Below are 15486 nucleotides of genomic sequence, written 5' to 3'. Positions count from 1 at the left end.
GAACACCTTGGGTATGGTTCTTGACAGGAACATTAAGGCTGGTGCTCATTCCAGGATAGTGATTTTGCTCTGAAATTCAAGGACTATTAGAAGAAAACAAAGAATTGGAATCACATTCAAACACCATGGCCTATGAGGAAAAAAACAGTACAAAAATGACAGATCTGGCCTAGAAATATAACAGAAATTTAGTTAAAAAACCAAAAATCTCTTCTTTCCCAGGTAATAAAACTAGCATATGACATAGGTGCTTCTACCAATGTATTCCTACACAAATCGAATTGTAACTTCTTGTGTGTCTAGCACGTCACACATTTTCTAATTCTAGCAACAACCCTTTAATGTAAACACAACTATCCCCATGATACAGAAGGAGGAAACCAAGAAACTGAAAAGTAATTCGCCCATGGTAACAAAGTTTGATGTGACCCCAAAGCACACAGTGATTTCCACCATACCAGGCTGCCTCCCATGACCAGGAATGTTGCTGTCTCCTCAAAACTATGCAACATTGGGGCTAAAAGAATATAATGCTGCACATGTAATTTACAAAGGAAACAATGATTGGGTATTAATTGGCTGTAGTAAGGACGGCATGGGGGAAGGGGAAATAAAGGAGAAAAGAGCAACGATTGAGGGGAAGGACATAGGAGAAGGACATAATCTATCGGTGCTATTTTCTAGCACAGGAGGGGAGAAAATGTAGAACATTGACAGCAGGGTAACTTCCCTCTACAGCAGTGATTTTCAAACAGTGAGAGGATCTTACGTGTGCCACGAAAATTTTTCAGAATCATTATTTTCAAAAGAAGTTTAAAGCACAGTAAATATATGCTCTTTTTAACTTTTTTGAGCAACATAATTTAGGCATACTGCATAAGTTTAACTGTGGGCTCAAGTGTGCTGTGAGATTTAAAAAAAGTTGAAGATCACTGCTCTAGGGGATTCAACTTTAGCAAAAAGAGAACGGAGCGGGGAATAGAGGGATTTGGAAATTAGAAGTATGTAAGAAGTGACTAGCAGCAAGAAGAGATGTCCACAGACCAAGAGGCTACAGAAACTCAGAGCCAGGCAGGAAAAAAGGGTAGTTCCCAGGGCTTCAGGGGGAATGCGGGAGGAATGGAATACAAAAAGTTGGTTCACTGGAGCGTTATTCTCAACTGCCTTTTTTTGTGTGCGGGAAGGAGGTGTTACGAGAAAGGACGGCTAAGGGGCTATGAAGACCACAATTATCCAACCACAGACTCATTCACAGTTTCACCTAAGAGTGGTTTTGCAACATGCATAGCTTAAGAAATCAGTGCCCCCATCCCCCCCATTAGGGCCATACCAACGTGACGACTTGAAGAAATGGATGGCTACCCCGCTTCCATCCACAGGGATGAAGTAAATGCAGAGAACAAGATAGGCTGTATTCAACGTCTGCGCCAAGGGGACCAATGTAGGGAGACACAATGCGCTAGGGGCCTCAGGGTAAGCTCCGAAGTAGAAGGACTGGCACAGAAGTGAAAGGGAAAGGCTGTACCCCTTAAATGTGAGTATTGACAGTCCATGTAAATAAGTAAGATCAAGATGTGAAGACAGAATTAGGGGAAAGGGGATACTACATCAAAGAAAACTACAACTTGATCCCTAAACCTTAGCTCAAAGACCCTACCTCAAGAAAAACTAGGGGATTCATCTGGGTCGTCGCAGCTGCTGAGAACAGAGGCCGGCCCGCAAAAAATAATAATAATAATAATAAAAGTAGGGGTAAGGGGTCCAGTCATCGTTTGTAGGACCTCTCTTTCTCACTGTCCAATCTAACCCCCAACCCCACTTCCCAACGAACTCCAGAGTCCCCTCTCAGCCTTCCCAACCCGCCCACTGCGGCGGCGGCGACAACGGAGGCCGGTGGGGCAAAGGCGGGCCCACACGCGGCTGAGGCCCGAGAAATGGTGTCACTTCAACAGATTAGAAACAGAGTAGTCTTCGTCCTAGGTGCGGTTCACCGGCACCTCGGTGTTTCGCCAATCGTCACTTCCTTAATGTTGAATACCTGAGAGTACCTGCGTCAAAAACGCAGATAGCCAACACCTTAGTCCCAGGTCCTGGCCGGACGGACATGAGCCTCCGCCGCCATCTTAACAGCAGGCGGACGGACCCTAGTCACTCCCCCTCACCCCCAAGCTACCTCCGCCACCACCAACGAATCCCACGAGGACATAAACCCACTCCCGCGAGAACTCACCGGCTAAGAACAGCACGAGCTGGAGACGTTGCTGCCGTCTCCGCAGCTACTGCAGTCAGTAGCTGAATCGCTGCCGCCTCCGCGCGATCCCGCGAGAACCTCTACTGGACGGGAAAAGCCTGAGCCCAGCCCTTCCCAGAACCCTCCTCCCACCAAAGCCGAAGTCTCTTTAGCACGGCTCCCACCCTACGCGAAGCGAAAAGCAAATGACGCACAACCTCACGAAGCACTGAGGGGCGGAGCCAATCTACTGCCACCGGCTCCCGCAAGCGCTGAGAACTGTCGCGATATTACGTCTTAGCCTCCGCGAGACCTTCGAAATTCACCGCAGAATACCGCCTGTGCCTCGCCTTTAGGAAACATGAGATCTCGCGAGATCTGATACTTGCTCCTAAAAGGAGAGAGGTGGGGCTTCGTGAAAATGGGAGTTTTTCCGGGGAAGGGAGGAACCTCCAGTCCTGCAGGGATCTCTCCTACCACGAGGTTTCCGACCCACTGCGGAGCTGGCTTCCAAACCTCGCGATAATATAGCTCAGCGCCAAATCTCGGCCATGTCCTGAAAACTGCCTCCGCCCCCATCTAGGTGTCTAGAGCTTAGTGCTTGAGGAAATTTTAAAAAGTCAACCTGTTTATTCTCACGCTTCCGGGTAGGGCTGTACCAATTAGCCACACTCCCTTCTGGAAGGGGAGAAAAGGGTCCCCATTGTTACCTGCCTCCAGGAACAACATATCCTGGATTAACACATAAAAGACGTTCAATCTTACAATAAGCATGCAAATGAAAACGATGACATAACATTTTTTTTGCCCGTTAGATAGAAAAAAAAATCAAAAGACCTGTAATATTCGGACTCTTTCCATCTCCGCACTGCAGGCTAACCTGAATCCATCTCAATCTAACTAAAAACTCATATTGTTAGTTCTAGCTCCAAAGCCATCCATTTTAACTACTGAAGCTCTATCTTAGCCTAACTAAAAATATCCTATAAAGTGGTTTTCTTCAAACAAAGAAGTCTGCCCTCAAAGGAAGATTCAAGCTGGCGGGGGGGGGCGATGTGAGTGCTTGAAGCTTTTAATATGGCAGTTTTTCCGTCTAAACAACAATATTTCTCCAATAAATCGTGGGATCCACTCTGGCTTGTAAGAGTACATTTTAATAGCTAATGGTACAAATACCCCTGTCTTTACATTATCTTTTATAATGTTTTTTCGGTTATTCTTAGCCATATTTTTCCCAGATGAACTTTAGAATCATATTAAGTTCCAAAAATTTGGTATATTTATTAAAATTGCATCAAGTATATAAATCAATGTAAAAAAACGGACATCACTACAAAATAGAGCCTTCTTATCCAGAAGCATGGTGTCTCTTCTTCATTTATGCAAACGTTCTTTTATTATATTCCTGTATAAAGTTTTACAGTTTACTTATAGGTATTTTTATTCGTTGTTCTTGCTATTACGAACGGAATTTTTTTAGTATTAAATTTTCAATGTGCTTATTGTTTATAAGCAGGAAGACTATTGATATTTGCCTATTTACTTTTGTAATTGGAAAAATTAAAATGTTCGGTTTCACTAGTAATCAGGAAAATGCAAATGAAAATAATGACATACGATTTTTGCCCTTTAAATTGGCTAAAATTACAAAGATTGAAAATACTTGTTGGCACAAATGGAAAAATAGGCACTGTTGCCTATTTTGAACAACCTTGGGGAGTATAAATGGGTGTCTTTTGGTGAGGCAATTTTGACAAATTTATCAAAATTCAAAATGCATATACACTTTGACCCAGCGATTACTCTTATAAGAATGTCTCCTACAGAAATACTCATACATGTGCACGAAACATATACACAAACCCATTCATTCCGGCATTACTTGTAATAGCTAGTCCCCTCCCCGCAAAGGGAAACAAGCTACAGGAATCGGGAAATGCTTAAACTGTAGTACAATCATACAATGCAGCTGTTTAAAAACTGACATAAATTTGGATTCCCTAACATAGTAAGATCTACAAGACATGTTGTTAAAATTTTAAACAGAAATTAGCCGAAATGAATATCTGTGTGTGTATGTATAGTACCATTCAGATACCAAAATATACATATACATATATATTATACACACACACGCACACACAAACACACTGCCTAGTAATTACCCGTGAAGCCTGCCTGCCCGCCCTCCCCTCACCTTCCCTCTCCTCTGAGGCCGCCTTCCTTGAATCCGTGGGAGAAACGCCGAAAGCCAGGCCTCTACTCCCTCTTTACGGCCACTTGGCCATGGCTAATGCCGATACCTCGCATCCCCTCTGTCTGCCGTTCTTGCTGCCGGCTGCTGCCCAGCTGCCCCTGAAGATGCTGCTAACCCTTGGCTGGCTCTGGCCGAAGCCTGGGGGTGGGGAGAGGAGGCGGGGTTCAGGGAGGGTTGGGGCCGGACGTCCAGCCCATTCACTAGCCTTTCCCGCAGGCTCCCCAAGGCCGCCACCTCTGTGCCTCAGCGCAGGGTCCCGTGGGAAATCTCCCCTGGAGGAGCTGAGGACTGCTGCACGAACAGAGCTCACCCCCCAACCCAGGGATAAATGATCACCTCAGCCGCAGTGGCTCCACCGGGCCTGCCGTAGTGTGCGGGGTCCGCGGCCCTGCTTCAGCCCGGTTCCCCTTGCTCACCCTCAGTAGAAAACCAGCCCCCTCTGGCTTGGCTCACACTGGATTTAAGTCTCCACCCAGCCCACTAGAAGCCCCGCCCCTACCCCTTGGCTGGGCGCTCTCTCCGGGGTGATGCCGGATCTCCTACATAAATGCAACCATAAGAGGATAGTAGGATCGCTAAAGATTTAGGATTTGGTTCTAAGCAAGGTGGAAACTGCATAAGGGGACATGATTTGATTTTAATTTGATTTACATTTAAAAATTAATGACCTCTCCAGCTGCCCTGTGAAGAGTGGGGTTGGGGGCAAAAGGGCAAGCTAGAACACAGTGCAAAGGCCGGGAGAGTACAAGGGATCCGACCACCACCACCGTGAGTTCACTTAGGCAAACCTTTAAAACACTTCAGGCACATACTACGCCTTCAATAAACATTTTCTTTCTTTTTTTATTATTTAGGATGGCAGTGCGATTGTCAGAGATTCTGTGAGGATCTGCATCTGTCAATGCTTAGGATTAAAAAGGATCTGGCAGGAGAGTCCCCATTAACGGTGCTGCTCCTGGGGTGCCGATTGAGATTCGAAGGTGAGAGGAGGAGGGCTTTGACTTGCAATTCTTACTACTTCAATAAGATTTGAATTTATACGTATTTGGCTTTTAAAGTATAAAGATAAGCACTATCCAAAGAACTTTTTTATTTTTTGTTTGTTTTGCAGTTTTTGGCTGGGGCAGGTTTGTACCCGCCACCTCCCGTATTTGGGGCCGGCACCTACTCCTTTGAGCCACAGGCGCCGCCCTATCCAAAGAACTTTTGAAACATAGAGAAAATAAAAAGTGATTATACCCTCTAGTTCTGCAGTACCCAACCCTGGGCCGCGCTTATCCGTGGCCTGTTGGGAACCTGGCCATACAGCATCACCGCCTGAGCTCTGCCTCCTGTCCCGTCTCTCCTTCCCCACCTCCCCATCTCACACTCCCCATTCACCCCCAATACCCTGTCCGTGGAAAAATTGTCTTCCATGAAGCCATTCCTTCATGCCAAAAAAAGGTTGAGGACTGCTGCTCCAGTTCTAGTTCCACCCCTCCAGAAGAGTGTTTCATGCCTCAAGTTGAGAATCTGCTGAATAGATCCATTTCCCCCCATATGTACTAACACAGAAAATTTTATATACAATCTCAGATGTACAGGGGCATCTTTGAAATAGATTGTCCAATTATTTTACAATGTTACTTTTAATGAGTGTTATTCCACTGTAAATGTAATTATTTATTTAACCAAAACCTTATGTTTAGGTCTTTTTTATTATAGAAATACATGCATGAATTTTGATGTAATTAAATATTTGCATATTTCTAAGATTTTTATCAAGGAGAAATTTGTAGAAATGGAGCAGCTGGGTCAAAAGGTTACATGTCTCCAAAATACAAAACAAGCTCTCCAGAATAGTTCTAACAATATATGGTCACACCAGAAATATAGAATTCCAGCTTATTCTGATATTCTCATACCCTTACCCACATTGCTATTATAGTTTTCAAAAAAAAGATCAGTTTAATAAACCCTTATATTCTAATTACAGTCTCTCATCTGCTTTAATTAGAATAATCTATCATCTCTACTCCTAATTCTACCCCCTACCTTTCTACAGTTAACTCCTAGGCCACATAAAGTTTAAGTTCCCCACTTTTGACTCTGAAATCTCACATACCCCACAGTCCTAGTTTTATTTTCAGTCTTCAGCAGCTTCTAGTTCTTTTGCTAACTCCACTCCTTTCCTGGTCCTAATTCCAACCAATACCATTCTTCCTGTGGGCATGCAGGTGTGGGCACGTATGAGCATGCATGCACACACACATTATTTTCGTTTCTCTGATTGGAGAATATTCAAAAAATATGTGGAAACAGAAAGAAAATACAAAAAGGAAAAAACTTGTAATTTCCCCACCCAATGAAAACTACTATTAATATTTTGGTTTTATGTTCTTCCAACCTTTTCTATGAATTATATGTGTATTTATAGCTTTAAACAAGAATATTATCATAGCATTATATTATATTGTCATAGCATGTTATGCTTGTCATCTCATTAAATATCTGTCAATAACATTTTAAAGCATCATAAAGCATTCCTTTCCTTAGCATGTAATTAACTTCTCAGCTTTGTTCTTTTTTCATTATAAAACTGGTTTCTAATTACACATGAGTGCATTATTCAATAAGGATAGGTTTAAAGTTACCCTTACGTTTATATACACAATAGAAATACATAGCCTTGTTTTGTTGTTCATTTAAAAAATATAAATGGCATCATATTTTATGTTTTGTTCTGTCAGTTGGTTTATTCATTTCATACATATAGTTTGAACATCTTTTCAGAGTTTATAAATCTACCTCAGTCATTTTACCTACTACACAGTGTTCCAGTGAATGAACATACTATAGTTAATCATTTACAAATTGATAAACATATGTCATTCTCAATCTTTTACTATTATGGTACTTTTTTACTATTACTGCTATAATGAAATTCTTTACATATGCTTTTTATGCATATGCTAAAGTATTTTGGTAAGATAAATATGGAGAAGTGAAATTTCTGGATTTAAGACACTACATTGTGAGATTTTAACACACAATGCCAAATTACTATGTAGAAAGACAGTTTATACCTCTATCTGTAGTAAATAAGAATAACCATTTCCCTAAATTCTTACCCACACTGGATATTAACCAATCATTTTAACATTTTCTCAACATGTATGATGGGTGAAAAATGTCTCATTATTTACATTTCTCTGATTTACTAGGTTAAGGAATATGTTCTTATGTTTGTTGGTCATTTGCTTATTTTGTGACTTGCATCTTCATATCGTCTCTATTTTCCAATTGGATTATTTTCTATTGAATTTTGTAGTCTGAATATAAATCTTTGTGATGTGTAGGAATTTTTTTTTTTTTTGCAGATGTTTGCTTATTTTTAAATTTGGTTTATAGGGTCTTTGGGAGTATAGATGTTTTAAATATTGATGTATTCAAATGTATCAATAGTTCTTTTATGACTTTTTAATTTGGAATCTTACATAAGGCCTTTCTTGTCCAAGATTAGAAACATTGTCCTCTATCTCCTGATAATATTTTAGCATTTTTTTTGTTTAGCTCTTTAACTCATTAGGAATTATGTTGGCAAACATGTTTCTTTTTTTTAATTTTCAAATTGATTTGAATGGTACAAATGTTTGTACCATTGGTACCACTGATTGCTAGTACAAATGTTTAGGTTACATTGTTTTCATTTCTAAGGCAAAATTCAAGATGTAGTAGAGCTCTTCACCCAGGGGGCGTGCTGAACACCCTCACTTTGTAACATTAGGTAAGAACCTGCCAATCACCCACCCTCCAGTCTCCCTCCTCACCCCTTCCCCTTGCTATACTTGTGTTTTTCTTTAATGTGGACTTGTAGTTGTTTATATATTGGTTTCATATTAGTATTGAGTACATTGGATACTTGCATTTCCATTCTTGTGATATTTTACTAAGGAGAATATTTTTCAACTGCATCCAAGTAAACACAAAAGATGTAAAGTCACCATCTTTTCTTCTAGCTGAATAGTACTCCATGGTATATATATACCGCAGTTTGTTAATCAAGTTGTTACCGGACTAGGCTTTTATCTGGAGGCTCTGGGGGAAAATTGGCTTCTAAGGTCTTTCAGGCTGCTGGTAGAATTTAGTCCCTTGCTGTTGCAGGATTGAAGACCCCATTTCCTTCCCTGCTGTCAGATGGGTGATTACCCTCAGCTTCTAGAGGCCACTGACAGTTTTCCTCATACGGCTCATTTCATCTTCAACCCAGCAGTGGCACGTTGAATCCTCTTGCTTCATATCTCTCTGACTTCTGCCACTAGCCTGAGAAAACTTCCAGGTTTTAAAAGACGCATTTAGATTGGAACAATCCAAAATAAGTTCCCTATTTTAAAGTAAACGAATTTGCTACCTTAGTTGTATTTGCAAAATCTCTTTTACCAGATAATGTAGCATAATCATAGGATTGATATCATCACAGTCATCATACCTCAAATTAGGGCAAGAAGTCTCAGGGGGGCAAGGGGTATTTTAGGATACTGCCTACCACAGTTTTCTTTTCTCTCTCTCTCTCTTTTTTTTTTTTTTTAACAATTACATGAATACATTCTGGTTGTAAAAGATTTAAACATCACAGAAGTACTGTACATAGAAGAAAACAATAAAGCTGCTTTTTACCATCCTTCCCCCCCAACCATCACCCCTACTTAGAAGTACTCTCAGTTTTGTTTTGTTTTTTTTTGTGTGTGTGTGTAGGGGAAATCTTTTAATAATTGGCCACCCTACCTACCTTCCTTATCAACACTAATAGTTTTTCTATTCATTCTCTTTTGTTTTCCAGGTGAATAATGATATCTACAAAAAATGATTTCCTTTCTTATTATATTTATAATTCTTATATACATTTACTTGACATGTTATGTTTTATTAAACTTTGAGAAAAATGTTCAATGGTAGAGGTAGCAGTTGGCATCTTTGTCTTTGTCCTATTTTGAATGAAACTTCTAGTGCAATGTTTCCAAAACCAATATTGTGGGTATAAGCGATTTTTATCTATTTTATTATGAGTATTTTCAAACATACAACAAAGTTGAAAGAATTTTACACCAGCATACCCACCACATAGGGTTTTACCATGTTTTGCTATACTGATTTATCACGTATCTGTCATCTATCAAACCATCTTATTTTTGAGGCAGAGTCTCCCCTGTTGCCCAGGCTAGAGTGCCTCGGTGTCAGCAGATCCTCCTGCCTCAGTGTTCTGAGTAGCTGGAGCTATAGGTGCTCACCAAAATGCCTAGCTATTTATTCTATTTTTGGTAGAGATGGGGGTCTCACTCTTGCTCAGGCTGGTCTCAAACTCATGAGCTCAAGTGATTTTCCTACCTCTGCATCCCAGAGTGCTAGGATTACAGGCAGGATTCACCATGCCTGGCCCCACTTTTTTTTTTTTTTTAATGAAATCTTCTTTCTCATTTAACTAGACTCTCTAGAGCAGTGCTTTTCAACCACTTTAATCTCATGGCACACTTGAACCTATAGTTAATCTTCCATGGCACACTTAAGTTATGTTGATCCAAAAAAAAAGCAAAAAAATAATATACTTACTACTTTGAACTTCTTTTGAAAATAATTTCATTAATGATCTTTAAAAATGTTTGTGGCATACCTAAGATCCTCTAATTGCACATTGGTTGAAAATCAGTCTTTCTTATTTATAAAATCATTTAACATTATAATTTTTTCTATATTTGACTTTAATATATAGTACTCTCAGGTCATTAACTTCTGGTTTATAATTTTAGTTGTGATATATTCTTTGACTCTGTTGTATCTAGAAGTATTATTTTATTATTGTAAGTGGCTCAATTTGGGGGGGATGTTTTGGTGGTTAGAGGTTGGTTGTTATTGTACTGTGGTCCAATAATGTGACTTTTAAAATTTTTACTATTAGAAATGTATTGTGCTTTCTTTTATAACTCAGTACATAATCTTTGCAAGAGTTACATAGGCATTTTATTTTATTTTTTATTCTTGGCGATTCATTGAGGGTGCAGAGAACCAGGTTACAGTGGTTGCATTTGTTCGGTAAAGTCCCTATTATAATTGTGTCCCTCCTCCAAGAGGTGTATCACACACCATGACCCCCCACCTCCCTTCCTCCTTCCTTCTCTCTGTTCCCCATTCCCCACCCCCTACCATGTACTAGGTAATCAATTGTCCTCATATCATAATTGAGTATATTAGATTCTTGCTTCTCCATTTTTGTAATGCTTTACTAAGAAGAAAGATGCTTTACTAAGAAGAACCTCCATCCAGGTTAATAGAAAAGATGTAAAGTCTCCATCTTTTTTAGTGGCTTAATAGTATTCTGTGGTGTACATAGGCCACAGCTGGTTAATCCATTCCTAGATTGGTAGGCATTTAGGTTGTTTCCACAATTTGACAATTGTAAATTGAGCTGAAATAAAAAGTCTAGTGCAAATGTCCCTAAGAGAAAAAGATTTTTCTTCTTCTGAGTAGATGTCCAGTAATGAGATTGCAGGATTAAATGGGAGGTCTAGTTTGAGTTCTTTCAGGATTCTCCATACTTTCTTCCACAAAGGTTGTATTAGCTTGCAGTCCCACCAGCAGTGTAAAAGTGTTGCCTTCTCTTCACATCCATGTCAGCATCTGCAGCTTTGAGATTTTGTGATATGGGCCATTCTCACTGGAGTTAGGTGATATCTCAAGGTGGTTTTGATTTGCATTTCTCTGATAAATAGGGATGATGAGCATTTGTTCATAAGCTTGTTAGCCATTCTTCTTTCTTCTTTAGATAAGGTTCTATTCATGTCTCTTATCAATTGATGTAAAGGATTTTTGGCTTTTTATATTGATTAATTTGAGTTCTCTATAGATCCTAGTTATCAAGCTTTTGTCTGATTCATAATATGCAAATGTTTTTTCCCATTCTGATGTTTGTCTGTTTGCTTTGGTTGTTGTTTCCTCAGCTGTGCAGAAGCTTTTCAATTAAATTAATTCTCATTTGTTTATTTTCATTGTTGTTGCAATTGTCATGGAAGTCTTCTTCATAAAGTCTTTCCCTAGTCTGATAACTACAAGTGTTTCCCCACAGTTTCTTCAAGGATTTTTATTGTTTTATGTTTTAGAGTTAGATCTTTTATCCATCTTGAATCAACTTTTGTAAGTGGAGAAACGTGCAGGTCCAGTTTCAGTCTTTACATGTGGATAACTTGTTCTCCCAGCACAATTTATTCAATAGGGATTCTTTCCCCCAGTGTCTGTTCTTCTTTGGTTTATCAAAGATTAGACAGCTGTAAGACGTTAGTTTCATTTCATGGTTTTCTATTTGGTTCCAGATGTCTATGTCTCTATTTTTGTGCCAATACCATGCTGTTTTGATCACTATGGCCTTGTATTATAGCCTAAAGTCTGGTAGGCTAATGCTCCCGGTTCTTATTATTAAGAATTTCCTTGGCTATATGTTTTTTGTTTGTTTGTTTCTTTGTTTGTTTACTGGTTCTATACAGAACCAAGAATTGTTTTTTCCAAATCTTGAAAGTATGATGTTGGTATTTTAATGGGGATTGCATTGAATTTGTAGATTGCTTTGGGAAGTATAGACATTTTAACAGTGTGGATTCTTCTAAGCCATGAGCATGGCATGTTCTTCCATTTGTTAATGTCTTCTGCTATTTGTTTTCTTAGGGTATCGTAATTTTCATTATAGAGGTCGTTCACTTTTTTTGTTAGGTATATTCCTAGGTATTTTATTTTCCTTGAAGCTACTGTGAAGGGAATTATGTCCTTGGTTAACTTCTCATCTTGGTTGTTATTGGTATATACAAAGGCTACTGATTTGTAAACATTGATTTTTATATCTGAAGACAATACTGCATTTTTTGATCACTTCCAGGAGTCTTTGGGGTTCTCTAAGTATAAGATCATATGGTCAGCAAATAGCAAGTATTTGACATCCTATGCCCCCATTCAGATGCCCTTTATTTCTTTGTCTTGCCTGATTGTATTAACAAGAACTTCCAGCACTATGGGGATAGAGGGTAGCCTTGTCTGGTTCCAGTTCTAAGTGGAAAAGCTTTCAGTTTTACTCCATTTAGCATAATATTAACTGTGGGTTTGTCATAGATGTCATCAGTTTAAGAAATGTGTCAGCTATGCCTATTTTCTTCAGAGTTATAATTAAAAAAGGATGCTGTATTTTATAGAATGTTTTTTTCTGCATCTATTCAGAGGATCATATGGTCTTTGTTTTTGCTTCTGTTGTTATGGGTGAATTACATTTATGGACTTGCGTATGTTAAACCAGCCTTGCATCCCTGGGATAAATCCTGCTTCATCATAATAATTTTTTTTAATGTGTAGTGGTAATCTATTGGCTAGGATTTTATTGAGAATTTTTGCATCTATATTCATTAGTGCAATTGGTCTGAAATTCTCCTTTTTAGTTGGGTCTTTTCCTGGTTTTGGTTTGCTTCATATAATCTGTTGGGGAAGATTCTTTTCTCCTCATTTTTTGTGGAATAATTTCTGCAGTATAGGTATACATTCTTCTTTGAAGGTTTGATAGAATTCTGGTGTGAAACTATCTGGACCAGGGCATTTTTTTGTTGGGAGATGTTTTGTTGTTTCTTCCATCTCAGTGCTTTAAATTTGTCTCTTCAGGAGATTTCTTCTTGATTAAGTCTAGAGAGAGGGTGTGATTCCATGTATTGATCCATTTACTCCACATTGTCAAATTTCTGGGTATGTAGTTTCGTGTAATACTCAGAGATGATCTCTTATATCTCTAAAGCATCTGCTATTATTTCCACTTTATTGGTTCTGATTGAGGTTATTAGAGATTTTACTTTTCTGTTTCTAGTTAATATGGCCAAAGGTTTATCGATTTTATTTTTTTGAAAAGTCAACTTTTTGTTTTCTTAATTTTCTAAATGATTCTTTTGCTTTCAATTCCATTAATCTCTGATATTGGTTATTTCTTTTCTTCTGCTGGGTTTGAGAATAGAACATTCTTCTTTTTCCAATTCCATAAGATAATTCATGAGTTTCTTGATATGCTCTCTTTATGTTTTTTTTTTTTATTTTGTGGCTTTTTACTTTTTACTATTTAATTTTTTATTAAATCATAAACACATAGATCATGTATACATTAATGCATTTATGGAGTACAATGTGCTGATTTCATATAGAATTAGGAGCGTTTATATCACACTGGTTAATATATACCTTATCTCATTTACTTAATTATTGTGTTAAGATATTTTTACTCTATAATTAATAGATCCACCATGTACCCTTGCATTATGCACCATAGGTGTGATCCCACCATTCACCCTCCCTAGATCGAACCTGTCCTCCCATACCTCCTCCTCCCTCCTTCATCCTGGGCCATAGTTGTGATCTATTCTACATATGAAAGTGTGAATGATTGTAAATTGGTTTCATAATAGTACTGAATACATTGGATATTTTTCTTCCATTCTTGAGATACTTTACTAATTAGGATATGTTCCACCTCCATCCATGTAAACATAAAAGAGGTAAAGTCTTCATCTTTTTAAGGCTACATAATATTTCATGGTATACATATACCACATTTGTTAATCCATTCATGGGTCGATGGGCACTTGAGCTTCTTCCATGACTTGCCTATTATTAATTGAGCTGCAATGAACAGTTTGTTGCAAATATCTTTGTTATAAAGTGATTTTTGGCCTTTTGGATATACACCTAGTAGAGGAATTGCAGGATCAAACGGCAGGTCTACTTTTAGATCCCTCAGTATTCTCCATACTTCTTTCCAAAAGGGAAGTATTAACTTGCACTCCCACCAGCAATGCGGAAGTGTTCCCTTTCTCCACATACACGCCAATCCTGTAGTTTTGGGATTCTGTTATGTGAGCCACTCTTACTGGGGTTAGATAATATCTCGGGGTGGTTTTGATTTGCATTTCTCTGATGATTAAAGATGATGAACATTTTCTCATGTGTCTGTAGGCCATGTGCCTATCTTCTTCAGAGAAGCTTCTGTTCAAGTCCTTTGCCCACAATGAAATGGGATTATTTTTTTTTTATTAATAAGTTTGAGTTCTCTGTGGATTCTGGTTATCAAACCTTTGTCAGAAGCATAACCTACAAATATACTCTCCCATTCTGAGGGTTGTCTGCTTGCTTTACTTACTGTGTTCTTGGCTGTGCAGAGCTTTTTAGTTTGATCAGATCCCAGTAATGTATTTTTGGTGTTGCTTCAATTGCTTGGGGGATCCTCCTCATAAAGTATGATCACAGGCCAATTTCTTCGAGTGTTTCTCCTGCACTCTTTCTAAGAATCTGTATAGTTTCATGTCTTAAGTTTGTTTGTTTATTTATTTATTTATTTATTTATTTTTGACCAGGGCCGGGTTTGAACCCACCACCTCTGGTATATGGGACTGGTGCCGAACTCCTTGAGCCACAGGCACTACCCTTAAGTTTAAATCTTTTATCCAGTGAGAGCCAATTTTTGTTAATGGTGAAAGATGTGGTTCCAGTTTCAGTCTTCTACAAGTCGCCAGACAATTCTCTCAGCACCATTTGTTAAATAGGGAATCTTTCCCCCAATTTATATTTTTGATGGGCTTATTAAAGATCAAATGGCGATAAGTGTCTGAGTTCATCTCTTGGTTCTCAATTCTGTTCCACACATCTACATTTCTATTTTTGTGCCAATACCATGCTGTTTTGATCACTATAGATTTATAGTATGGTTTGAAGTCAGGTAACATGATTAATCCTGATTTGTGTTTATTTCTGAGTAATGTCTTGGCTATTTAAGGTTTTTTCTGGTTCCATGTAAACTTAAGTATTATTTTTTCCAGATCTTTAAAGTATGATGGTGGTGCTTTGATAGGGATTGCATTAAATTTGTATATTGCTTTGGGTAATATGGACATTTTAACAATGTTGATTCTTCCCAGCCATGAGCATGGTATGTTTTTCCATTTGTTAATGTCTTCAG

At 38.6% G+C, this 15486-nt stretch overlaps 2 protein-coding genes across 13 annotated transcripts in view; one reads left to right on the top strand and one right to left on the bottom strand.

The window, feature by feature from the left end:
* The window catches only part of HUWE1 (HECT, UBA and WWE domain containing 1, E3 ubiquitin protein ligase), a 163653-nt gene extending 158810 nt beyond the window's left edge, over positions 1–4843 (bottom strand). For 6 of the 12 annotated variants that reach the window (XM_023508894.1, XM_023508892.1, XM_023508895.1 and 3 more), the window contains exon 1: positions 2231–2529. The gene's annotated coding sequence lies outside the window, so the exon portion shown is untranslated. Of the gene's footprint in view, positions 1–2038; positions 2136–2230; positions 2532–4427; positions 4550–4823 lie in introns of those variants that run through there. The other 6 variants (XM_023508889.1, XM_023508891.1, XM_023508885.1 and 3 more) reach the window with 5 other exon arrangements.
* Positions 2105–15486, top strand: part of LOC100944913 (ubiquitin-40S ribosomal protein S27a-like) — a 45385-nt gene continuing 32003 nt past the window's right edge. Inside the window, 3 exon segments of the mRNA XM_012813634.1 lie at positions 2105–2288; positions 5342–5467; positions 5599–5614. Of these exon segments, the coding sequence (XP_012669088.1) occupies positions 2105–2288; positions 5342–5467; positions 5599–5614 (326 nt within the window).

This window comes from Otolemur garnettii, unplaced genomic scaffold (assembly GCF_000181295.1).
Source record: "Otolemur garnettii isolate 467f Iridium unplaced genomic scaffold, OtoGar3 scaffold00286, whole genome shotgun sequence".
NCBI lineage: Eukaryota > Metazoa > Chordata > Mammalia > Primates > Galagidae > Otolemur > Otolemur garnettii.
The sequence above is the reverse complement of the archived record's forward strand: the minus strand, read 5'-3'. Positions and strand labels throughout refer to the sequence as shown.